We start from the raw sequence: 24,639 nt of genomic DNA on the forward strand, positions 1-24,639 counted from the left end.
TAGAGTCAGTTGAAACACTACTGTAAGGCGGGACCTCTAGCAAGAAGATAGACGTGCGGGTGATTTGATTGGATCGTTCTGGAGACTGAAGTCGACATTGGCCAATCCTGGCGCTTGCTGAGAAGCTGAGAGCGTTTTGCAAAGCCCGACACCAGAGCCGTATGCGACACCAAGTAACGTTACGTCTTATTTAGAAATGCGGGGTTAAGAGTGAGGGCGCGCGAGAGAGGGGTTAAGACATTAGCCCGCGTCTATTCTTGTACAAAACATCATTTTCTGCGAAGTATTAGTAAAGTTATAAGCGAAGATCGATTCACAAGGATCTGACAGCTGTCTCCGCCATTTGTTTTTTTTTAAACCAAAGGCTTTTAGTAAGAGAGTTGCCATGGCAACCAATCCGACCATGGGTTATTGGATTTATACAATGGCTGTGAACCAATCAGATTGCTTGATTTGAGAGAGCCGTTTTATAATGCCCGATATATGTGTGTGTGTGCGTGTGCGTGTGCGTGTGTGCGTGTGCGTGCGTGTGTGTGTGTGTGTGTGTGTGTGTGTGTGTGTGTGTGTGTGTGTGTGTGTGTGTGTGTGTGTGTGTGCGCCTGCGTGTGTGTGTGTGTGTGTGTGTGTGTGTGTGTGTGTGTGTGTGTGTGTGTGTGCGTGTGTGTGCGCGCGTGCGTGCGTGTGTGTGTCAAATAACTTTTGAGTCGTAGGGAAACGCTGCTTCCTCCTTCAGAGTCCTTCAAAGTAACCAAAGTAACCTATCTTCCTTCTGCCTAAACCGAAGAGAAACGCTCAATATCGCCATCTACTGTATGGGGGTTTAACCACATTTAACCCACCACAGTTTGCCCAACAGGTTTACGCACAGCCAGTATTTTGGTTATTGTAAAAGCCCTATGGTTCAAAGATACAGCACTAGCCATAGATATCGATGGCACACTGCACAACCTGTTGTTAGCTCCGCCTCGGTCGGGGTCGCTCGGGGTGCTTCCTCATGGCCCAGTTGTTGGGGTAACAATTGCGCTTTATCTGTCAGTTAGCCAAATGGAAGAGAGGCAGGCGAGATAATCGGTTTTCAGTGTCTTGATCAAGGGCAATTCAGCAGGGAAAATGACACAATACTGGGCGCGACTTGAACCTAGACTTTCTTGTGGTGAGATTTATTTTGCAGAGTTTCAGCCCAGCATGTCTGACTGGTGGGTGTCGCTTATGAAGATGAAAATGAAAGTTAGACTGCAGTATGGCGTCTGTCAGTCCATATAGTAAGTACACTGTCAATATTATCACTATTTTATATTGTAAAATTAACTGTAGTTACCGGTAGTTAGTCACGTTGTTGATATTGTGAAGTTTCTCTGCTTCTTTCTTGTAGCCTGGATGAATTACAGTTGTTTTCTGTCTTAAATGACATAGCCAACTTTACCTTGTAGCCTACTGTTGGATTTTTAGAAAGTTACAACAAAACTCCATAGCCTAATGTGAATATTCGTGATAACAGAGATACAAATGACATGATAAGGGTACTATAAACTCACTTTTGTGTTATATTGACACATTTAAAATCCCTATGTGAATATTACAGTAATATTGTAGTGATTTTAGTGTGCTTTCAGTGTAGCCTACTTTCAGTTTCATTTCTCACGTTTCGGTGCTTCTCCAAACGACAGACCCAGATGCAACCCCATAGCCTACTAGTCGCATTTCTACATAAACTCTATAGCCTACAGTGTGGAGAAAGGTCAATTTTATTAGCCTCTGTAATGTGGTTTCTCTAGTGTTCGTGTTTGAGATTGCTGTGCTTTTATATAGCCTACCTAACACAACAGTATGTTTTATAATTGGTCAATAGGGGGCAGTAGATCAACATGCATACGGTAGTATTGCCTGACAAGTGACTGATTACTGATTGAATTACATAAACGTAAGCATTTTATCATCCATCACAGCCTATTTGGAAAATTGTTGCACACCCACACATCTTTTCTTTTTTTTACAGTGTTTCAAAAATAAACTGTCGGGAAATTCAAATTCACAGTGTCATACTACATACTGTCATACTACAACTGATGTGAGAAACTGATGTGTCTGATATTATATATTTTCTGAAAAATATTGATTTTATGTGTTTTTTGTTTGCCTTAATGATCACAGATTGGAGATCTATCACACCACATCATTGATTTGTGGATGTTGTGAAGCGCCCACCAGACATTATGTGTCTACATGTTTGTCTTTTTCATTGTAGATCTGGAGGAAGAAAGCTGCTCTGACAGTGAATGTAGCGTCAGCGATACAGAGGAGTCGGACAGCGATGGAGATACAGAGGAAGAAATCTCAGCTTCCACCTCAGTCCACTGTCAGGTGGGTTGACTGGAGGGAGGGATCTGCCTCTTGGGCCAGGTAAAGGTTTTACAGTGTGTCTGGGAGCAGCCATACTATTTATCAGATATTATGTTAGGAGAAGGGATCTAATGGAGGGTAAACCAAACCTAAAGCGAGTTTCATCTGAACAAAAAAGTTTGCACACTTTTTATGAGATTTGTTCATCATCGACATTGTGGTCATGTCAAACTGATAAGATCTACATGCAAATAATGTGGGGGGGGGGGGTCACAAATGAGTAGTGGTTTCTGCTTTATGCAACTAGACATAGTTTACCCACTCACCTTTTTATTTATACCACTACATCACTGCTGCTGATAATATAATCACTTCATTAAGGAGCGGCTGTGGCTCAGGAGGTAGAGCGGGTTGTCCACCAATCAGAACTAAGGTTGGTGGTTCGATCCCCTCCTCCTCCAGTCTGCATTTCAGTGTCCTCGGGCAAGATAATGAACCCCAAATTGCTCCCGATGGTTATGCCAACACTGTGTGGTAGCCTGATGCCATCATGGGTGAATGTAGGCATTGTTGTGAAGTGCTTTGAGTGATTAAAAAGTGCTATGTAAATGCAGTCCAATGACCTCAGGATTGGAACACATGACAGTAAAGCCTGATTATATTTTCATTATAAGTTGCGATGTCTGTGTGTGTGTGTCTGTGTGTGTGTCTTAGGGAGAGCCCTGCCGTTTTTACAACAGCGGTTACTGTCGGGACGGTAAGAAGTGCCGCTACCTGCACCTCTGCAAGTTTGCCCTGAGAGGAAACTGCCGCTATGGCCCCAACTGTCATCTGAAACACCCCAGAGAGGGAGGGGCTTCCTCTGCACGAGGCAACAGGGCCCAGGACAGATCCACCGCTGCAGGTGAGCTAGAGGGAGGCAGAGAGAGACGGGGTGGTGGTTTACTTCCCAATAGCAAAAACAGGATCACAATACATCTGCAGAGGGGTTTGTTGATCAATACCAATGACTTAACGATTATTTGGTGCTGAAATTTCCACTTTCTAGCCTGTAACTCTTTATCTCCTCTGCACATTGTGCAAGTGTTACGGCCACCAGGAAAAACTCATTCACAGGATGGCAATAACATAACTGAGACAGGTGGAGGTAGAAAATGTCAAAAGTATTTATTTAAACTACAAAAAAAGCAAAAATAAAAGGCTCAGATGTCTTGGCCAAACTCAACAAAAGAGAGGAGAGCCTCGGGCCAACCACACAGTGGGCCACCGGACCAGAGGGCTCATCCCTAATCTGCCAAAACATGAGCGAAACTAAACTGTCAAAATAAAGCTGGGAAAACTGGACTCCCAAATCCATCCTTCCCAAGCCAAAAACAAAAGAAAGAAAGAAAGAAACTAAACCAAGGCAACACATCCGGAGGAGGGAGAGAGAGGCTGCTGTCTGAGCCTGCCCTATTCATGTAGCAGTGATCAGGCCGGACTAGGTGCAGCTGAGGAGACCAGGCAGGAGCAAGCGAGCGGAGTGCAACAGAACAGAACAGGATCAGCTGAACAGTTAGGCAAGAACAGCTGAGTGGAGCAGAGGAAAAAGGTTAGCACATAACATAGGCACCAACAAGGGGAGCATGTAACAGCAAGGTAATAGTGTTGCGTTTCAGCTATGACTGCTAAATATGACTTTTTCTTAATCCCAGAGACAAAGCTTGCTGAAGGCCGATACTACCAGTGGCAGCTGGATGATGGAAAAGGCTGGAAGAATATCGCTAATGATCATATTATCGAGGCCCAGTACTCCCTGGCCCACGCTAAAGGCATTAAAATCTACAACACACCATATGGGTAAGAGCTGAAAGTCTGACTGATTATTGTCCGAGGTGATGATCACTCTCTTCTTCAGTGTTGTTAATCGCTCTCACTCTCTCCTGCAGAGCAGTGAGTATAGATTTGAAGAAGATGAAAGTCTATGGAAAGAGTTTGAAAGTGAGACGCTTGGATGACGGCAACACCGTGTGGCTCTGGTACTGCAGCTTCGGTCGCCATTGGACTAAATATGGAGAGAAGGTACAAACAGTCAAACTAGTGCACTTTCCATCTTTCCATCCATAAAGGCACCATGTCTCGTCTCTGACTTAATTAAAATGTGTCTGACAAAACTGTTTTAAACCTGAAATTGTTGGGCGTCTGGGTAGTGTAGACTGCAGAGTTAAAAGCACTCGCCTATCACGGCGTAGACCAGGTTCAATTCCCGGCAGCGTTTTTCCAGCTTGGTCAGACGTTTCTACAGACACAATTTGGCTGTGTCTGCATGCGAGAAGCCGGTGGGGGTATGAGACCTGGTCGCTGCACTAGCACCTCCTCTGGCCGGTCGGGGCACCTGTTTTGGCGGGGGAGGGGAACTGGGGGGAATAGCGTGATCTTACCACGTGCTATGTTCCTGCCGGTGAAACTCCTCGCTGCCAGGTGAAAAGAAGCGGCTCGCGACTGCACATGTATTGGAGGAAGCGTGCACTAGTCTGCGCCTGCAGCTCTCTCCAGATCAGCAGAGGGGGTGGAGCAACAACTCGGGGCAGGGGGAATGGGCCAAGCACAATTGGGGAGAAAATGGGAGAAAAATGTGTGTGTGTGTGTGTGTGTGTGTGTGTGTGTGTGTGTGTGTGTGTGTGTGTGTGTGTGTGTGTGTGTGTGTGTGTGAGTGAGGGTGGGTTGGGGGATGTTGGTGAATTTTGATTTACCGTCATCTTGAACATTGTCTTTCCCTCCCAGGATTCAAAGGGAAACCCCAGCGCTGCCCAGAGCTCCGACATAGAGGAGAAGTTCCAGAATAACCCCACCAGTTCTTTCACTTTCAGCATCGGCTCTGACACATTTGAGATCAGATTCAGAGGTGCATTGATATTTTGTATTACCCACACCTGACCAAATTAGCACGGTCAACACTGCTGTTTTCTCCCCCAACACCAGTCTTATGTTTCTCTGTTGTCTGTGTGGGTATGGATTAGAAATGCGTCAGGTGAGTGCAAAGAAGAAGAGGAAAGTGTCTCGTCGTCCACAGTACCGCGCACACCAAGCAGGACAAGGGTGAGTTTGGATTTTGCTCACTTGCAGGATCAATTTAATAAATTAATGTACTTTCTAACAGTGTCCACACTGTACCTGTTGCAACAGAAATGTGATGTCTATAATCCGCTGTGTCTGAACAGAAGTTCTCCTGTAGCACCAGTGCCTCTCCACAGGCTTTCTCTGGGCCCCACAACACCATCACCTTCACCTAAGTGGCACTTTGAAGGGAATGGTGGAAAATGGCACTCTTTCAAACACAGGGTGAGTCCTCTGTGGTGAAGGTGTAGTTTTACAAACAAACCTTGAACTTCCCAAATTAATTCATCCATTGAAACCTCACCTTTGATCATGATATTAAGATACACCATGATGTGTGGTGGTGGTGGTGGAGGTGGTGATGATGATGATGATTATGATTATGATGAATGGCCTTGTTTTTGTTTCAACAGACGGGCACTCAGACGGAATGCTCTATCTCCAGTAGTGACATTGAGAGCAAGTACCAGCAAAACTGCAACGGCAGCATGCAGTTCACTGTCAAGGGACAGTCCTATAAGATCGACTTTGGAGGTCAGGTTTATGTTTTTATTATACAATGCACGACTGTAACCTACTCAAATAGGACTCCTGAAAGATACTATGAAACATAAAATTGTATGTCCAGAATGTGGTATAATTATGCATCTTAAGAAGACATTATCACTACGTTTTGTGCTTCTTAAGGTCCTTACACACCGAGCACGTTTTTTTCGTGCGATTAATTCGCACGTCAATAATATTTTCCGAACCTATATCAGTCAATGCAACTGTGCATACCAAGGGCGAAGTTTCGCCCAGCGTTATTGCGGTGTTTATTTTTTCGAACCATGGTCGATTTTTCAGAAATTCGCTTCCGACGTGTACACATCTGTGGCTGTGATTGACAGGTGGGTCAAAACTCGCATCGCAATTTCGTGCCGTATATTCGCATCGCTCTTGATGTGTAAGGACCATTACTTTGCATAAAATGAACATTGATGCTATCTTTTTTTTACAGCTATGATCCAAACCAACCAAAGAACCAATCACTCGCGCAAGATAAGACGTGTGCCATCATGAGCAACAAGAAGGATTGCAGGAGACATCAAGACAACAGTTTACAACAATTGCATGATATTGTACTGTATACTATGCTGTAGTGTGTAATTATTTTATTTTGGGTGTTTGGAGGCTATTTTTAGATTAATTTGTCCTTTGTGTCCACAGTTGAATTGGTTTAACACTTGGATTAAACTTTACATATTGGGTTGTGTCAAAAGAATACAAGTTTTACTGACACTTTACAAAAAGTTTTGAATGCACTCTTTGTCTCTACTAGTATCCTAATTGAGTGATGTCATTAATCCTAAGTGATCTCATCATGTTTTCTAGTTTGATTTGTGTCAATACCTTTTATCTTTTTATTCTTATTTTACCTTATCCCCCTAACCCCTCCTGCACTGTATAGTACTGACTCACACTGCCATATCAAAAAGGTGGAAATTATGGGTATCTTATCTGCAGCGATGCTGGTGCTAATTCTGAACAGAAAAATGAACAAATGAACAATATTTTTAATATTCAAGATAGTTTTTTATGCTATATTCATATGGCAATACACTGATACACTGCCTGGAATCAATTTTAAAATGAAGGCAATTTCAATACTGCATTATGCTGCCTTAGTTTGCACACAACACTTTTACATTGGTGAATCACGGTGTTTAACCTAAGCCATATACACTAATCCTCCCAGGGCATCTCACATAGTAATAGAGATGTACAAACATGTTCTACACTGAGCACAGTACAGATTCTGTCATATCACACATTCTGTAATGCAAATAAAATCCCCATCTCATGTTTGCTGCTTCATTAGGTATTCATTATTTCCTGAATTCTTTCTTTTTTTAATCTAAACTGAAAGTGTCTGCCTTCTGCAGCTCAGAAACAAGTCCTACACCAGCCATATTTGGCAGGTGAGCTCCATTGCCCTAGCCTGGGTAAACCCAGCCGCCACGTGACCTGCACAGCAGGGTAAGCCTGAGAGCAGGTCACTGGGGGCTGGGTTTACCCAGGCTACCATTGCCCCCCACTACTTGGGAAGGCAGCCCACACACATTGACCAGATGGTGGCACTCTAACAAGCAACTTTACATTCTGGTCACTTCTGACCTGGGTGAAGTAGAGAGAAAAGTATTGTGTCCATAGGTTCTTTTGTAGGTTCTGAATCCAATCCATACAGTTTATCACTTTCAATGTCCAGCATATTGGATTTTCCTGCATTTTGAATGACATGTTCAAATCAAACTAAAGAAAAATTATGTCAGTACTCTGAAGATGACATCTGTAAAGCCACATTTAAATAGATTAATATGGGGCACTAACATACTTGTAATGTTATTATTTCTGAGGCATTCAACATTGTGTTGTTTCTGCACTCTGATCACCAAAGTGGAAGTTTGCAGTGAGGCTCGTCTGTAGATCAGTGGTTCTCAAAGTGGGCTCCAGGGGTCCTTGAGGGGGTTTCAGGGGGTCCCCAGCAAAAAGGGTAATAATCTATTTTCACTAGAAGTCCAACCATAAGTAACACAATGACAGAATATATGACTATTTTGGTTATGGGTTTCATACAATTTCTATAATAAAACATTTAAAAGTATGACGACACTCGACAAGAGTGGGAGGCAGGGTGGGAATTAAACAGAAACCATGGAGGCCATGGCCTCCATTGCCCCCCCACTGGCCGTGACGCCCTGAGATCCCTAAGGCCACCTTGGCAGTGACCTGCTACCAGCCTGCTACTGTCAGTTGCTTTAAAAGTATCAGTGGTCTCAGTTTAATGTAGCCTGCCCTATGCAAAGGATGTGTAATTGGCACATTTTAACACACATTTCAGAAAAATAGGTCTTCACGATGTCAATAGAGCTGCAGAAATGGCCTTGTGCCCTAAAAAAATATTGTGACGCCGAAGGCCAAAATGGCCTTGCCCCTAAAATGACTAACTTCTCACCCTGGTTTAGATACTTTATTTTTTTATAATACATTTTTACCTTTACCTTTTCATATTTCATTAGATTTTTCACACATTGGAATCTTGAATTGTGCAAGAATGTCCATTCCATGTCTACCATGCAGCTGAATGTATGTTCATTGTTCAATAAAGAGAGAGAGAGAGAGAAAACAGGAACAGAATTGAAAGTGAAAGTAAGAAATGCTTTATGGTTTTGTGAAATGAGTCTGACAAGTTAAACCTCTACATCGCCGTCTCGACAAGTAAGAAGGCTTAATGACACGATCAAGTTACTTTTGTAATCATAAGGATATTGCTTATTATGAATTTATTTTCTTGTTTGTTGAATCTGTCTTTTGCCATGGTTGTTGCAGTGTATGCCAATTCCCCCCTGAGCTGGAGATACATGGTAAGTTAAACAAATGTCCAGCATAGCATAAAAATGATAATTTCCTGTATTTGGAAGCAATCTGGGCCAAAGCAATCTAGTTCATGTGTTTCACTCTGAATTCACAATTATATTTAGCTTCTGCTAAATGTTTCTCAAGGCGTGTCTTTGTGATAGATAAAGTATGTGGAATTTGTCACTTTAAAGGAATATGAAGAAGAGGAGGGAGAGGAGGAGGACTATAATTGGCAGGAGACTCCAGGCCAGTCTGCCACCCCAGGTGCTATGTAACATAGTTTATTTATTATTTTTTTCCTGCTGTATTACCTTCATATTTGAATAACTTCTCTTTACTTTTTTCTCTTTGTTTTAGTTTACATTTTTTGGCATTTAGCGGACTCATCCAATCTAGACTGATTTACAATTACAGTTGACTAAGCTTTAGTTCCTAGATCACCAGCATATTACAACCAATAGGAGTGCAAAGTTCAGGGAGTTACTGACCTCACTACATTCCTGTGAAAGATCATTGAGAGTGAATGCTGGGAAAATACAGAGTAAGAGCAAAGAGAAGAGGTATTATGATTCAATTCTGGTTTTAAATTCCTACAAATTGTAGCCTATGTCTTCCATTTGGGTGCCTAAATGCAGTAACCTGGGGCTGGGACATAATCATCCACTCATCTGCTCAGAGAAATCTAATCTCTACAAATACAATATAATAGCCTATCACAGGCCACCTGGACAAGAACAATCTAAACAGCAGCCACTGAGCCAAACAACTGATCTCGGGGGGAATCCTAAAAGGTATGAGATGAAAGATCAGTTTCAGACTTTGGAGGTCAGTCAGACTCGTTTCAGGAAGTAAACCCTTCTGAATTTGCAACAATAGAGTCAGATAATAAAGAGCAGGTCAATATCGGTTTGTTCAACAATATGTAAACTGTAACATGAGAATGTCTTCCCCATGAAGGTTATGTAACCGAGTGAATCAGAGTCCTTGTGAGTGCCGAGTGGTAGTGAGTAAGTTAAACTCACTCCAGTATAAAGGCCCGTTAACCAACTCCGCCAAGGGGCCTAGCTCTCGCGGTTGCATGTGCACTTTGCAAATGGGAGATCGGTGGATTGACTCCCATATCCACCCCTGGGCAAGCCCTTCACATGGGTTGCTGCCAGAACTGTCAATACAACACAGGTTACAGTTACATACTGTAGGGGTTTCTGACTAATACGGTAATATTTCATTTACAAAGTGAGACAGGTGGGCGTCCGGGTAGTGTTTTTAAGTTATCCTTTATTTATCCCCTTGGGGAAATTCAGCCTCTGCATTTGACCCATCCTCTACTAGGAACCTTCCTAGAACTAGGAGCAGTGGGCAGCCACTGTGCAGCGCCCGGGGACCAACTCCAGTTATTTTGCCAGTACCTTGGTCAGGGGCACCAACAGGAGTATTAACCCTAACATACATGTCTTTCTTGATGGTGGGAGGAAACCGGAGCAGCCGGAGAAAACCCACACGGACACGGGGAGAACATGCAAACTCCACACAGAAAGGACCTGGGACGGACCGGGGTTCGAACCCGGGACCTTCTTGCTGTGAGGCAATAGTGTTAACCACTGAGCCACCGTGCCGGTAGACTCCCTGCCTACCAACACGAGGGTCGCAGGTTTGCGCCTCCATGTTACCTCCAGCTTGGTCAGGCGTCCATACAGGCATGATTGGCTGTCTGCGGGTGGGAAGCCAGATTGGGGCATGTGTCCTGGTCGCTGCACTAGCGCCTCCTCTGGTCGGTCGGGGCGCCTGTTCGCAGCGGAAGGGAACTGGTGGGAATAGCGTCATCCTCCCATGTGCTATGTCCTGCTCCCTGCTGTCAGGTGAAAAGAAGCAGCTGGCAAATGTGTCGGAGGAAGCATGGCGCCAGTCTACGGCTCTCCCCAGATCGGCAGAGGGTGGGAGCAGCGACTGGGGCAGCAGGGGGAAATTGGACACGTTTACAACTGTGGATAAAAATGGAGGGGGGGGGGGGGGTGGTGAGCGAGACAGGTGTGTATGATATGACTAACGTGGGCTGAGAACACATGTTCCTCCTTTTGACAGTGACTGGGAAGCATTATGAGTGGCAGCTGTCAGACGGGCGCCAGTGGTTGAGCGTTGACAACGACCATGTGATCGAGACCCACTACTGCCAACCCGGAGCTGGAGGAATCACCATCAACACAGCCGGCTACGGGTCAGTGTGCCGGTGTGACTGGCCTCAACCTTTCTGCTTTAGCAGTCTTCCTGAATGGACTTTCTCTCCACAGACGCGTGTACATTGACTTTGATAAGTTGGAGACGCAGAGTGCTGCTATGAAGGTGCAGAGACTAAGCTTCCTGCCTCCGGGCCAGACGGAGGATGTCAGCTGGTACTTCAGAGACGACAAGCTGTGGTGTGAATATGGAACCAAGGTGAGGAGGAGAGCCCCTAGTCTCTAACATCTACATTTCTCCTCATCTCCCCTTGCCCCAGTGCACGCAAGATCACCACCAATCACCACTCCTCTCTCCCTCCATCAAGACACCAATCACCACTCCTCTCTCCCCTCTCTCCCTCCATCAGGACACCAACGGGCCCGTCTCCTCGGTCACCAGTCGAGATGTGGAGCATCAGTTCACTCTTAACCCCCATGGAATCTTCAGATTCACTGTGGGCTTCACAGCCTACACCCTCAACTTCTCCGGTGTGTGACACTGCTATCGGTTTGTGTGTGTGCCAGTATATTTCAGTTCAATTTCAAGAAATCAAACGTACTAATGGATTTCCTCGACAGCCATGGCCCAGACAAACTGCCACACAGGCGTACGCAGGAATGTCCGGAGACGTCCAAAATCTTTGTCAGACTTGTGTCATGCACCCCCAAATAGATCAAATAGAGCACACATTCAACTTTGGTCAGTCTCATATCAAAACAATCAGAAATAATAATACTGCAGTGAAATGTACTATCCCTGACTTTTCCTCCTGGATGCCCCTCAAGTATCGGCCTTTTGTATTTCCTTGCAGCCCCTTCTCGGACTCCGTTCTTCCCACAGTGCCCTCCTCGCTGCTCACAGGCAACAGCTTCAAGTGGGAGTTCATGGGAGACGAGGGGCAATGGACAGAATATCAAGCCCATGTGAGTAGAGCATCCAGTCCTTGCATGTTGACATATTGATGATGTGCCCAGCAAGCTACAGTATTTGGTGTTTAGCCGTTTGGTTTGTGGGACAACCCCCATGAAATGGATGCCAGAGTGAATAGTGGCATCTGGTTTACCTACACTAATCCCCCTCCCTCCCCCTATTTACATAGTAACTACATGGTAACTAGAGGGGTGCGGGCTGTATTGTAAAGCAGCACTAATTCCGTCGTAGTTTCATAATAACTACAGTGTAACTACAGGGGCATGGGCTGTATTCTAAAGCAGTGTTAATTGCCTCCTATTACCATTATTTCAAATGATGAGCTGAAGGAAGCACATTTTTCAGTTGTCAGCTACCATTTCCCCCCAGGAAATGGATTTTATTCATTTTAATGTGTTTACCTGTCAGAATCAGACACCCATAAACAATATGTATGTAGAATTGTGATTGCACAGTTCAGGGGCAATGTGTATTTCCTCCAGATTTATTTGTGTGCGTCTGTTTGTAGAGATGTTCATTTGACAGCACTGCCATTGAGACACAGTACCAGCAGAACCCACAGGGCCAGCTACACTTCAGGGTTGATCGATTCTCGTACACCCTGGATTTCTCAGGTAACTCACACGCATGCACGCGCACACACACACACACACACAGACCGCAGTTTCCATTGCCACTAGCACATTCTCTACCCTGCTTCATCATTACAACATCTGTGCCGTTCATAGGAATGTGTCAAGTCAATAACAATATTGGGACTAAAAGGTCAGTGAGGAGGACTTCTGCCTATGGGAGCCAACAGAATAGCAGGTAAGAAGAGACATTTACTTGTGTGAAACCGTATTTACAAAATCTGTGCATGCTCATTACGTTGCTTTCAACTTTGAAATCTGCGAAAGAAAAAGAAAAATCCTGGCATGCAAAAGATTCATGTTTTTATTCTGCAGTACAGGTACGCTGCCACGATGGCAGTTCCAAGATGTGGATGGAGCATGGAGAGATTATGCCAAAGTAGGACACAGCTTTCTTTTTCCATGAGTAAATGCACTAAGGCAGTAGCCTGGTAACCAGCCCCAATGAATCCTTCAAAATGAGTCAACACAGGTTCAGCACCATGGAGAACTCCATTTGTTAGCTACTGATGGAGCACACTAACCATACATCCTTGTAATGTATTAATCGAAATCCAACTGTGACGCTCACAACACCTCCATCACTAAAGCTGAAACTATTCCCTTTAAGACACAACAAAACCATTTATTTTAGTCTCCGCACCATGCACCACTGTGACAGGATCTTGGTTCTGAACTAATGATACTGTGTACAGATCATTGGACCAAGCCTTGTAATTCCCCTCTGCCTCCTGCAGGGGCAAGGTGAATGCAGCATGTCCAGTCAGGAGATCGAGACCCAGTACCAGCAAAACCCTTCTGGCATCATGAGCTTCAATACCAGGAACTTCAACTATGAGCTAGACTACTCAGGTGAGCCCCAACCATATTGAAGGTCTGTCCCCACCCCAAAAATAAATATATACCGTATATATATATATATATACAGTATATATATATATATATATATATATATTTAGGAAAAATGACTTGGTATCTCTGTTTCTTTTTGTAGCCATGACTCAGAGGAACTTATCCACCGACACCACCAGATCAGTGCAACGCCTCAATCAGTGAGTGAGATGACTGGTTTGGAGGTCAACTTAATGTTGATCCTACCAGTCAGTCAGGATTGAAAGCCTCTTACATCACCACCCGTCCCACTGGTTCTGCCATAGCTATAACTGGAACGGTTTGTCAGATAGTGTCTACCCTCTTTCTATTCAATAGATAACCTCACAAGCCATGATGATTTAAATATGGGACGTTTACTATAAGGAGCAAGGGAGCACGGACAATGGATATTCTTTGTATAAGTTTATGACTTAAAATGGACTTTCCCTTTTTGCTTTTTTAAAACATTTGTGAAGAGAAACTTTTTTATAAAGAGACTCCTAACATAAATCCAAAGAGAAAGCTCATCTTGATGCTTTGTATAATCCTGCCTATTGTGCAAAACTGCCATCAGTCAAGTAGCATAAATCTCTTGAAATTATTTATAACTACTGTTACTGTATTGAACTGCAAAATTGCTTTTTGGCTATCTGTTCTTCTCCCAAATAAAAAATGACTTGCCAGTGTCACAAGTCAGTACCAAGCCATCAAATAACTCTGTGAAGTTTAGATTGTGTATTTTCCTTTATATGTACAGATTTTCACTGAACCACCCCAGAGAACAACACCTCAACACACAAGACAAGGTTCATAGAGGCCACACTACACATATATGACAGCACAGCAGTAGTATACAAAGGGTCCGAACTCTTGTAGAATAGGTTTTTGTTTTTTCTGCTTTGGGGTCCTGCCAGGATATGTGACGTGCTTCAGAGATCGCGCCCCCTCTGTGAGCTACAACCAAAGAAAAAAGGATTCATCCAATCAGAGATGCCTCTGAAGTCTTGTTTGACCTATGGGGAGATGAGTAGAACCTCAAAAGGATGTCTTCCAATTCACCAGCCAATAACACTGCCATGCAGCTTGAGTGAAAGCTCAGCTTGTATAGGCGTCATGACTATACATAATAAAAAATAAAATAAATCCAATAAAAGAAGGTAACACTTCAGCATGTTAACAATCCCAATTATGAGCATTTTGTGAGAAACACAAAGTAATCAAGGTGCGTCTAGAAAGCCAAAGATGGTGGGATTCCCTCCAAAAGGTTCACATTAATTTATCTGTTTAGGAAATCTGACTGACCTATGAGGTTACTCTAGGTCAGTGCAGCTACATGGAGGGCTGCCTGAGGCTGAGCCAATCAAAATGCAGCCCAGGTGTCCCCTCAACCACCCATAAGGATTATTGCACAACACTCTTCTAAGGCCTCTCGATCACGATCATTATCACAAGAACATAAAAATACCAAGGCCTTCACAGAATGCTCCATCGTTAAATAACTATATGTATTCTTCATAATATATATCCATAGCACAGGTCTCCCATAGGCTGGTAAGTGCTCAAATCAAAATATTAATATAGTGATATCTTAATTGTACAGATCATTTAACAGAAATTATACACTGAATGATACCGAGCACCTTCAAAAGGTTTGCTTCGCCAGAGCAAATCTGGTTTGATCTGTGGAACAAAATAACATTGGTCACTGGAATCATAATCATGATAAAGATGCTAAAATCAATATTTTGATCTTTTGTGGTCAGTTCAGGAACATGCAACAAAACAAGTTCAGAAGTGAGCCGAGATTAACAGACCTACCGGATGGCTGGTAAGGGGAAAAACATCAATAATTAGATGTGGTTTGTGCCTAGTTTTAATGTTTGTAGAAATAATATGTACCCATGTAAGGCACAATAGCCTAAGCAGTGCATTATGGTCCTTGTTCCCCTTTCCTTTAGCACAGTGGTTCTCAAACGTTTTGGTTCAGGACTTCTTAAAAAAAAAGGCATCTCGCAATCCCCCCTCAGAAGGCTGCATAATGCAGACAGCAGTTAACAGTTCAACCAAAGGATGATTTTCCCCTTTCAGGTTGTTTCATTTGATTATCAGAGAAGGCATAGAGGCCTATTCAGTATTTCACAAGATTCTTTTTAGATGATAATAAAAGTGTATAATAGAAATATTTGTTTCACATATTGTGACCCGTAGTTTGAGAACCACTGCTTTATCACATCATTTGAGGACAGTGCTGTAGGACCTACTCCATACATCCTGCTCCAATATTATCAGAAAGACCGGCCCTCTATTCTGCATTTGGAATGGATAGTCTTTGTTACAAAGTGAAATGGATGTCTGTCAACCCTCTTACTTTCACATACAACACCCGCATAGACATTTCCAGACAGTGAATTGCAATTAAGTGGCAAATTAATTGTCAAAAATTCCCTTAAACAAACATTCCCTTAATTTAATTTAAAAAAGCTCAAATGTCAAATCATGACGTCTCAAGGACAGTAGGTTTTAGATCAACAGAACTTGCTCCTGATGAAAGCAATGATGAGATGAGAACAGAGGGAACAATGAAGACTATCATTACTCTAATTTGAGTTGACAAAATGGAGGTTACTGCTGCTGCAGAGAAAGCGTTACCAAGTTCTCTAGACTCCTCTTAGATTGTCTCAATGGAGGAGCCTCCTGGATGCAGATCAGTAACTATAGGCTTGTCAGTGCTACACTTCATGCTACCTCCCACTGGGCTCAGACATTTTGTTCTGATCAGTTTAGACACACGGAATGTCTTCAAATAGTCAGGAAAAGGAAGAAGCATGTCCAAAGACCCGGGAAAGATGAGAGCAACTAAGCAGATGTACACCACAGAAGCAAACTTTGCTGTCTTCGATAAATGTCTACCAGGGTGAAGGGTAGTTTCTGATGCAATCCATTCAGGAAGTTCCATTCAGTCCAGTCATGGTGATACGCTTGAACAAATAACTTCCTGAATAAACTAAGTTGGAATCAACCTAAACCCATGACATTTACGCTGCCAAGTGTGTCAAGTACAAAAGAGTAGGAAACCCCAGCAGTATAGAATAACAAGTTCCCGTGACCCCAACCTTATGTCCTCCTGCTCAGATGGAATTCAGGTGCAGGTTAATCGCTGAGGCCCAGTGGCCAGTTGAATGGGAGCAAGCGTCAGAATGACAATTCAAACCAGGTGAGATTTAAAAACCGCAATGCCCTCAACAGGGCTGATCGTTTTCACATTCAACCAGTGTCTTTTACTGCAGGAATACAAGGCCCTGTCTACAGTCATTAAAAGAATATATGGAATCCAGCAGCGTTTGGTTTACATTTAGCCAAATAAGTCTTTGAGATCATTGTTGACAGATGCACTATGTTTAAGCCCAGCTTGGTTCACGCTAGGGGGGGTCGCAGACTGAGAAAAGTTCTGCGGGCTGAAGAAAGGGTTGGCCTGCATCCCAAACCCGCTGGGCACCCCGCCCATGCCTAACGCCGCCCCCTGGTGCGGAGCAGTCTGAGTGGTCTGGGCCGAGCCAAACTGATTGATCCAAGGGCTGCTGGTTCCAGGGGTGGGCTTGGGACCCATTTGGTTGAGGGTGACTTTGGGCTTGTTGGAGGTAAAAAGATTGTCCAAGGCTGACAAGTCAGGGGCTTTATTCGTCTGCCCGAGGGGTCCTTGATTCTGACTGAGAGCGCCAAAGTTCGGTGTGCTGGTTGTGGTGGCCATGCCGCCGTAGAGGCCGGGGCCTGCGGGGCGCATCCCCATCCCCATGCCCCCCGCCTGGAAGCCCATAGCTGGGTTGAAGCCATTGGAGGCCGGAGCGCCCATGGAGCCCACCATGGGGCTGGTGGAGGGAAAGGCAGCGATGGTGGAGCCCTGCACCGGGGCTGGCCGCGCAGTGTTGGCCAAGGACATGCTGTTTAGAGACGTCATGCTGTTGAGAAGGCTGCTGGTCAGATCCTTAGCCTGTCAAGTAAAACAGGGAGAGATGGACCGTCAGGAAGGATGAGTATCATGTGTGCACATACTGTATGTGAGATTCCACGCCCAAACTAATTTCATTGGTTGCCGCAACTGCTTCTTCCTGAAAACTTCCTAGACATACCCAAACCCTAACCAAATTGTTGTACTTGCCTAAACCTAATGTCTAACCACAATGTTTGAAAATAAGAAAAATGCTTGTTAAAGATGTGTGTGGTTTGACTGGGAATCGAACCCCAGTCCTCAGACTGTAAGGCAAGCACCTTACCCATTAAGCCACAAGCCCTAGCACAACCTGCGCTGAACATATTCTACCCCCCTAACCCTAATCTTAACCAACATTTTTTTAACTTGCTGTACATTTTCAGGAAGAAGCACTTGCGGCGACCAATCAAATGAGTTTGGGGCGTGGTCATCCCGGACCCATAGTGTGGGGGGGGGGGGGGGGGGGGGGGGGGATCTCGCATATCTGTTACCTTTCTGTATTTGTGTTACCTGTGCGTTGGTGGAGGCTGGTTTGATGGTCTGCGGGGCTAAAGGCTGCTGGTTCCTCAGTTTGGCTGCTTGCTCCTGCTCCTTAGCCAAACGCTGTTTCTCCTCCAGAGTCAGAGACATCTGGGCAGAGAGGAGACACATGGGAAGTGTGAGGAAGGGAAACGGAGACAGAAAACCATTAATAAACTTTATTAATTAATACTGGGTCCAATTCAAACTCAGTCAAATTTGTGCTGTTGAGGTGTGACATTGTTGCCATACTCTATTAGGTTGTGAGGCTGGCGCTGACGACTCATTCTCTTTCCCATTAACCCCTGTTCTGCCAAAGATATCATCAATCTGAAAGCAGGCAAGGAGTCAGTGCAGTACAGAGGTACAAACATCTAATTTACCAGTTTAACAGTTAATCCAGCAGTTAAAAAAAGGAGGCGCTCCAGTACACTTGTCAAGCAAAGCGCAAAAAAAAAAAAAAGTTTCTATCACATGGTGAGTTTGTACATCTTTCTCATCTCTTTCTTGGTTGTCATGGAATTAGCCTCTCACCTGGTTGCCAGGGCTGGGTGTGCTCTTGGTCTCCTCTGATTGGTTCCCTTGGGTGGAGATGGTCATGCTCCTGTTAGGGCACAAAACCGTGAACAAAGTCAAAGAGCAAAATAGATATGAACAGACACTGGTTAGTCCTACCACCAGCAGCACCACCATCAGGCAGCATGATTACATCCAATTATCTCTGGGCTGTCCAGCCACTATTGTCTAAAATCTCCATCAATATGTATGACCATTTGATATGTAATCAAAGTGAATAATTGGGGGGGGGGTATTGTAGAGGGTGAGTAGTGTTGACAGACACCTCTGTTGTTCCTGCATGACATGCAGTTGCTCCAGCTTGGTCTTGTGTTCAGCCTCCATGCGACTCAGCATGTCCCGGATCACCACCATGAACGAGTTAAACTGAAACACACAATAGATCAGATTAAGATTAGATTAAAGGAAATTTAAGGATGCCCATGGGGAACATGGATCGCTGCTGCTGCAGCAGAACAGCATATACATACAAGCATGGCAAATATAGTTTAGAAAATAATACATACAACTAGTCACAGCAAACAATCATACTGAGGATACTACAACAAATGTGTTGCGATCTGGCAACAAAGACCTTTCACCTTTCATTTCATTACAGCTTAGCAGATGTTTGCACTTTACAGATCTACAATTGACATAATATAAGCAGGTTGTTCAAGTGTGCATTGTTGACTCTCCACATGACTGATTTACAGAGTGTTGGTGCGCATTGTCAGCTGTTCAAACGATCAGATTTACAGACGAAAAAACATATGTACAGAATGTGTCGAGAGGTGCATAGCTCAGTCAATCAGAGGCAAAGACACTGATGTGGTCAAATGTGTGAAATCAAATTGTGAGTCTACGTGTGTGTGCAGTTTGCTTTGTGTACCTGGTTGAGGTTGAGGTTATCGTCTATACGTGTGTGTGGTTTGCTTTGTGTACCTGGTTGAGGTTGAGGTTATTGTCTATACATGTGTGTGGTTTGCTTTGTGTACCTGGTTGAGGTTGAGGTTATTGTCTATACGTGTGTGTGCGGTTTGCTTTGTGTACTTGGTTGAGGTTGAGGTTATTGTCTATACGTGTGTGTGCGGTTTGCTTTGTGTACTTGGTTGAGGTTGAGGTTATTGTCTATATGTGTGTGTGCGGTTTGCTTTGTGTACTTGGTTGAGGTTGAGGTTATTGTCTATACGTGTGTGTGCGGTTTGCTTTGTGTACTTGGTTGAGGTTGAGGTTATTGTCTATACGTGTGTGTGCGGTTTGCTTTGTGTACTTGGTTGAGGTTGAGGTTATTGTCTATATGTGTGTGTGCGGTTTGCTTTGTGTACTTGGTTGAGGTTGAGGTTATTGTCTATATGTGTGTGCGCGGTTTGCTTTGTGTACCTGGTTGAGGTTGAGGTTATTGCCTATACGTGTGTGTGTGGTTTGCTTTGTGTACCTGGTTGAGGTTGAGGTTATTGTCTATACTGAGGGAGACGAGGTGAGGCAGACTCTTGGTGGCAAGGTGTTCTTTGGGGATGCCCAGCTTCTTATGGGTGAAGGTGCACTTGTAGATCCCTGAGGGGGAAGTTACAAAATTCAAATAACCAGCCCTCGCTCAATTGTTCAATTCTACAGGTTAGAAAAAAGATCGTCTTTCGAAGAGCAGAGCCCCTGCTTTGCTTACCGAGAATGCCCATGAGCACTGCTGGTTCTCTAGAGGGGATCTGCTGTAGGAAGGGCAGGATCTCATCGATGACAAACCACTTGTCAAGATATTCCAAAATCTTCCCCAGACACACCAGAGAGTTCACTCGCACCTACGTAAAGACACAAGTAGACACATAAATACACATTCAAGACGACATAAATATTCTGTTGAATATAGGATCATAGTTGCAACAGTATCACCAATGGTAACGGCATTTTGAGAGACAGATTCAATTGGTAGCAGCTGCTTTACAGCCAAGCCAGGGGTGCGTTAGAGAAGACCATTTGCATGGAGGTAGATAGGTTGAAAGGGTTGACCAGGAAGCAGAGAGCGAAGCACTGTTGGGCATGTTACTGAAAATGAGTAATTAGTTAGTTACTAATTACTTCTCTCAAAAAGTGATTGAATTACTTAGTAATTAGTTACTAGGGAAAGTAACTTTTGCGTTACTTTTCAAAGTCTGCTTTGATTCTCATATTAATGCGCACATTATTTTAGTGTTGCTGTGGGACAAGACATACTCTAAAATTGTATCTATCATCGTACCTGCATGGGACTACTTGAACATGTGCATATTGGGGAGGCTTATAGCCTACTCAAGGTCATCAGAGTCTGGGGCTCTGACTGCAGCTGCGCCTCTGCCCGGACTAGGACTGATGATCGAAGTTATCCTCTATTTTCACGTCCTAAAGTAACTAGTAACTAACGCATTTAAATTTCAGTAATTGTAATTGAGTTACTAAATGTGAAAAAGTAATTAGTTAGATTACTAGTTACTGCAAAAAGTAGTTACATCAACACTGGAGAGAAGAGAATGACAACAGTTGGATGGAAACTCACCGCTAGGGAGGAAGTCTGTAGGCAGGCTGATTTGATGCGAGGGATGAGGGAGTTCTTCATGGAGGGATAGTCGATCAGGTTTGCAAACGTGGGAATGATGTTCAGGCACAGCTCCTGGTGGGCCACAGATAACGAGATTCTATCAAATATGACCTCTCATGTCCAGCAGGCATTCTGACTGCACATTCAAGATCACCTAGAAAGATGAATGCTGTCTTCCAGCAGCAAGGTTCCCAAGGGGTAACACTGTAGTGTGTTAAGTTTGTCATGTTGCTTTATCACATCGAAGCAGGCTGTATCCACAGCAATAAAGCCTTACCTCAACAGAAATAGTAACATCTACATTAAAGAGGGGGGGGCAGCATCCAGCTATATCCTGTATGACCGACCAGTCTAAACCCATAGACCAGGGCTACTCAACTGGTGGCCCACGGGCCGAATCCGGCCCGCTATCAAGTCAGACCGGCCGCGGGCTAAGATAGCCCCGGGCTAAGAGCATGCTGTGTGAAAAGCCCTAAGGATACTTCCGCAGGCATGGCTACATGGGAAGTCAAGACTCACCAATAACACGCACACTCAATCCAACAAGAAACAGGGCCAAAATAAACAAATTAAAAAAGGTGGGAGGTTAGACCTCTCTGGACTTCCCTACAGCTGTGCAACAGTCTTTGACACTGGGGACAACTGTTGCAAAAAAACTCATTCTGAAGGAATGGAAATCCCCCTCTTCACCTTCTTTCCAATTGTGGTTGACAGACAGATCTCTGTTATAAGGATGGAGAGACTCAGGTCCCTCTACAGCACTGGTAGAGGGATGCCGGTAGGTTAGAATAGCTTAGGTTAGGCGATAGATTAGCTACAGCCTAACTGTAGGCTGTAGACCTGTCATAGTGTTCAGGCTAAAATCAGACTAGAGCACAATAGGACAGGGCAGACTAGGCTGTAGATTAGCTAGATTCCCTGTGTTCTAGTTAGTTCCGGTAAATGGCTAGAGTAGTCAGATTGTCTGATTTGCTCCCCCCTTTTCCTACTCTCTCCTCTCTCACACTCAAAAAACTTCTCTCCTTATACTCCCTCTGCTCTCCCTCCCCACCTGAACTCTCCTCCCCCACTATTCTAAAGCATAGCACCCATTCTCTTTCTCCCTTCCCCTGCTCCTTCCCCACCTCTCCTTCCCTGCTCTCTCCTCCCCCACATTTCCCATTCCCTCCCCACCTCCTCCACATCCCCCCGCTCTCCCTCCCTCCTCCCCTCTCCTCTTTACCCCTTCCCCACCTCCTCCCTGCTCTCTCCTCCCCCACATTTCCCATTCCCTCCCCACCTCATCACTGTCCTGTTCTCTCCTCTCACATTCCCCCTGCTCTCGCTCCCCTGCACCCTTCCCACCTCCTCCCTCTCCTGATCTCTCCTCCCCCACTATTCTAAAGCATGGCACCCATTCTATTCTATATTTCTATATTTCTCTATCATATGATTGTTCAATGTGTTATTATTACTACTCTAATTGCTACTGTTGTGTCAGCTAGAATTAGCTAGACATATTTCCTGTGAAGCCCTCTGAGACATGCTTGTGAATTAGGGCTATACAAATAAACTTGACTTGATTTGACTTAAGTCAATTAAAAAATGTCTAACTATTTGGGACCCGTTTTTAGCCTACCTCGATGAGGTTAGGGGCACGTGACTTCCCCGGCTAGTTCCTCATTGACCTCTTACACTAGCCTGGGTAAACCCAGCCTTCAACGTGACGTCACAGGCTATGCCTGTAGCGTATGTTTCGTGACTGATAGTACATAGTGGTCACATGGAGGCTGGGTTTACCCAGGCTACTCTTACACAACATCTCTTAGAAGCACATAAGCACCCTATGCAGCTGGTAGCACCATATTATATTACAAAACTGTAATATTGAGTGTCGTTGTGGCATGTGTCCCCCCCCCCTGTGTTTGAGCCTGTTTGTTTGTCTTTTTCTTATTTTATTTCAAGAAAAATTGAAAAATAAAATATTGGGAAAAAAGGGGGGGGGAGTGGGAGGTCAAACCCCAGCCCTCCTACTTCACTAAGCACTAGCCTAGGCCATTGTGCCCCTCCCTCCACTGATCTAGTGGACAGCTTTCCCACTAACAACTACAATTAAGGTTAGGTTGAGCAGCCCCTTCCTGCGGCCTGTACCTGGATCTGTAGAGAGGGGGCCTCCAGAGCTCGGTAGACCATCGGCAGCACACTGTTCTTGATGTTACCTGGATCTGTAGAGAGGGGGCCTCCAGAGCTCGGTAGACCATCGGCAGCACACTGTTCTTGATGTCTTCTGCCGGCGTCTTGGTCAGCAGCAGGTCCATCTTCTGCAGGAAGATCAGCAGGATCTGCACAGCATAGGGACACCGTTAGGACAAATAAGAATTAAAAGCAAGAGAATTCTATCCTATTTCATATTGGTGAGTAAGTAGAAGTGAATGGAGACTATAATTGGTTTTAGTAACATTTTTAGTATTACAGAAAACATGACTGTTATACTGTGTTACTGTGATGCTATTGGAGCATACTCATAGCAAAGACCACTCACCATATTGCTAGCCTGACGAAGCATGGAAAAAAAATATACAGAAAGACAAGTCTTGATACAGTCCCAGACCAAGCCCAAACATAGTGTGCTCTCTAGTTGGAATAATTTGTACCATGCAATACCACTGTCAAATATCAAACACACAGATCATGCCAAAACAAAACAGAGCATGCAAAGGATGAAAGAGAAAAGCCCTGTCACCCCAAATATTTTCTAAAAAGGACAGTGTTTGTGAAATATCGAGAGAAAATGCCATCACACGTGTGTGTACCTGGATAGGCTCCTGCTGCTTGAAAACAGGTGTGAGGTCAGGCAAGATGAGGCGGATGTACTCCTCCTTGGTGCACTCTTCAGCGATCAGCAGCACGTTGGGCAGCACGAACGGAACCATGTCTGGGTTGATGAACTCTGAGGTCAGCGCCGGCAAGATGCGATAGACCACCACTCTCTGAGAAAGGAGATGGGACGGGGGACCAATAAGCCATGGAAGAGGATGACTTCAAACTATAGATACTGTATGTTCATGTCAAGTTTATTTCGAGAGCACTTGTAATAACAGGATTGTAACAAAGTATAGAGGGCAAGGGACACAAACAGATCAACGTGATGAACAATCAATTATTGAAACAGATAAACCTGATGGACAATAATTTATTGAAACAGGGCAAAATCAAATTCAGTGTCTTGAGCGGAAAAGTCAAAGTTGCTTTATGTACCAAGGTATGCTCACATTACAAAGCCATGTGGAGGCAATTACCTTGGGTAGCTTGGGCAGGACTTTAGGCAGGCCTTTGTAGAACTGGGACTTCTGAAGGTTGTCCCTCTGGAAGAGGGAGTCAAAGTACTGCAGGGTCACCGCACCCACGTCATCAAAAAACGGGATCTGGATACCACACCCAAGGAAAAGGAAATATTACCAACAAAAAGCACATACCACATGATGTGCCATATGAGCTGAGTGGATACTGTGTGTGTGTGTGTGTGTGTGTGTGTGTGT

General features: G+C 44.4%; 3 protein-coding genes across 4 annotated transcripts in view; 2 read left to right on the top strand and 1 right to left on the bottom strand.

Annotated features, from left to right (window-relative positions):
• Positions 1-1,040: 1,040 nt before the first annotated feature.
• On the top strand, positions 1,041-7,265 carry LOC310772480 (uncharacterized protein). The gene is made up of 10 exons (XM_083632302.1): positions 1,041-1,262; positions 2,246-2,361; positions 3,055-3,244; positions 4,035-4,179; positions 4,269-4,401; positions 5,104-5,224; positions 5,340-5,418; positions 5,541-5,661; positions 5,850-5,970; positions 6,437-7,265. Exons 1-10 carry the CDS (start codon positions 1,241-1,243, stop codon positions 6,496-6,498), a joined length of 1,110 nt encoding a protein of 369 aa, XP_083488428.1. The 5' UTR covers positions 1,041-1,240; the 3' UTR covers positions 6,499-7,265.
• A 1,387-nt stretch (positions 7,266-8,652) lies between these two features.
• On the top strand, positions 8,653-13,740 carry LOC310772252 (zinc finger CCCH-type antiviral protein 1). Its single transcript, XM_083632011.1, has 13 exons — positions 8,653-8,694; positions 8,806-8,840; positions 9,027-9,099; positions 10,918-11,050; positions 11,124-11,268; positions 11,420-11,540; positions 11,631-11,751; positions 11,864-11,975; positions 12,491-12,596; positions 12,711-12,792; positions 12,930-12,993; positions 13,352-13,466; positions 13,609-13,740. Coding segments are annotated over exons 1-13 (1,170 nt in total). The 5' UTR covers positions 8,653-8,693; the 3' UTR covers positions 13,671-13,740.
• Positions 13,741-16,823: 3,083 nt separating this feature from the next.
• The window catches only part of scyl2 (SCY1 like pseudokinase 2), a 57,647-nt gene continuing 49,831 nt past the window's right edge, over positions 16,824-24,639 (bottom strand). For both annotated transcript variants that reach the window (XM_083654488.1, XM_083654489.1), the window contains 11 exons: positions 24,400-24,525; positions 23,914-24,090; positions 23,320-23,442; positions 21,080-21,193; positions 20,216-20,348; positions 19,988-20,106; positions 18,836-18,936; positions 18,529-18,598; positions 18,247-18,324; positions 17,986-18,105; positions 16,824-17,475 (listed from right to left, as the gene is read on the bottom strand). In XM_083654488.1, coding sequence (XP_083510614.1) covers positions 16,840-17,475; positions 17,986-18,105; positions 18,247-18,324; positions 18,529-18,598; positions 18,836-18,936; positions 19,988-20,106; positions 20,216-20,348; positions 21,080-21,193; positions 23,320-23,442; positions 23,914-24,090; positions 24,400-24,525 — 1,797 coding nt within the window. In that variant the 3' untranslated portion in view covers positions 16,824-16,839. The remainder of the gene's footprint in view (positions 17,476-17,985; positions 18,106-18,246; positions 18,325-18,528; positions 18,599-18,835; positions 18,937-19,987; positions 20,107-20,215; positions 20,349-21,079; positions 21,194-23,319; positions 23,443-23,913; positions 24,091-24,399; positions 24,526-24,639) is intronic.

This window comes from Poromitra crassiceps (genome assembly GCF_964638095.1).
Source record: "Poromitra crassiceps genome assembly, chromosome: 2".
NCBI classification, from domain to species: domain Eukaryota; kingdom Metazoa; phylum Chordata; class Actinopteri; order Beryciformes; family Melamphaidae; genus Poromitra; species Poromitra crassiceps.

Excerpts from the sequence above, each read along its gene's own strand:
- LOC310772480 (XM_083632302.1), top strand. The coding sequence starts at position 1,241 with ATGGCGTCTGTCAGTCCATATA. Across the intron at positions 2,362-3,054 it reads CCACCTCAGTCCACTGTCAG|GGAGAGCCCTGCCGTTTTTA; the intron begins GTGGGTTGACTG and ends TGTGTGTCTTAG. Across the intron at positions 5,662-5,849 it reads GGCACTCTTTCAAACACAGG|ACGGGCACTCAGACGGAATG; the intron begins GTGAGTCCTCTG and ends TTGTTTCAACAG.
- LOC310772252 (XM_083632011.1), top strand. Across the intron at positions 8,841-9,026 it reads CCCTGAGCTGGAGATACATG|GAATATGAAGAAGAGGAGGG; the intron begins GTAAGTTAAACA and ends GTCACTTTAAAG. Across the intron at positions 12,994-13,351 it reads CATGGAGAGATTATGCCAAA|GGGCAAGGTGAATGCAGCAT; the intron begins GTAGGACACAGC and ends TGCCTCCTGCAG.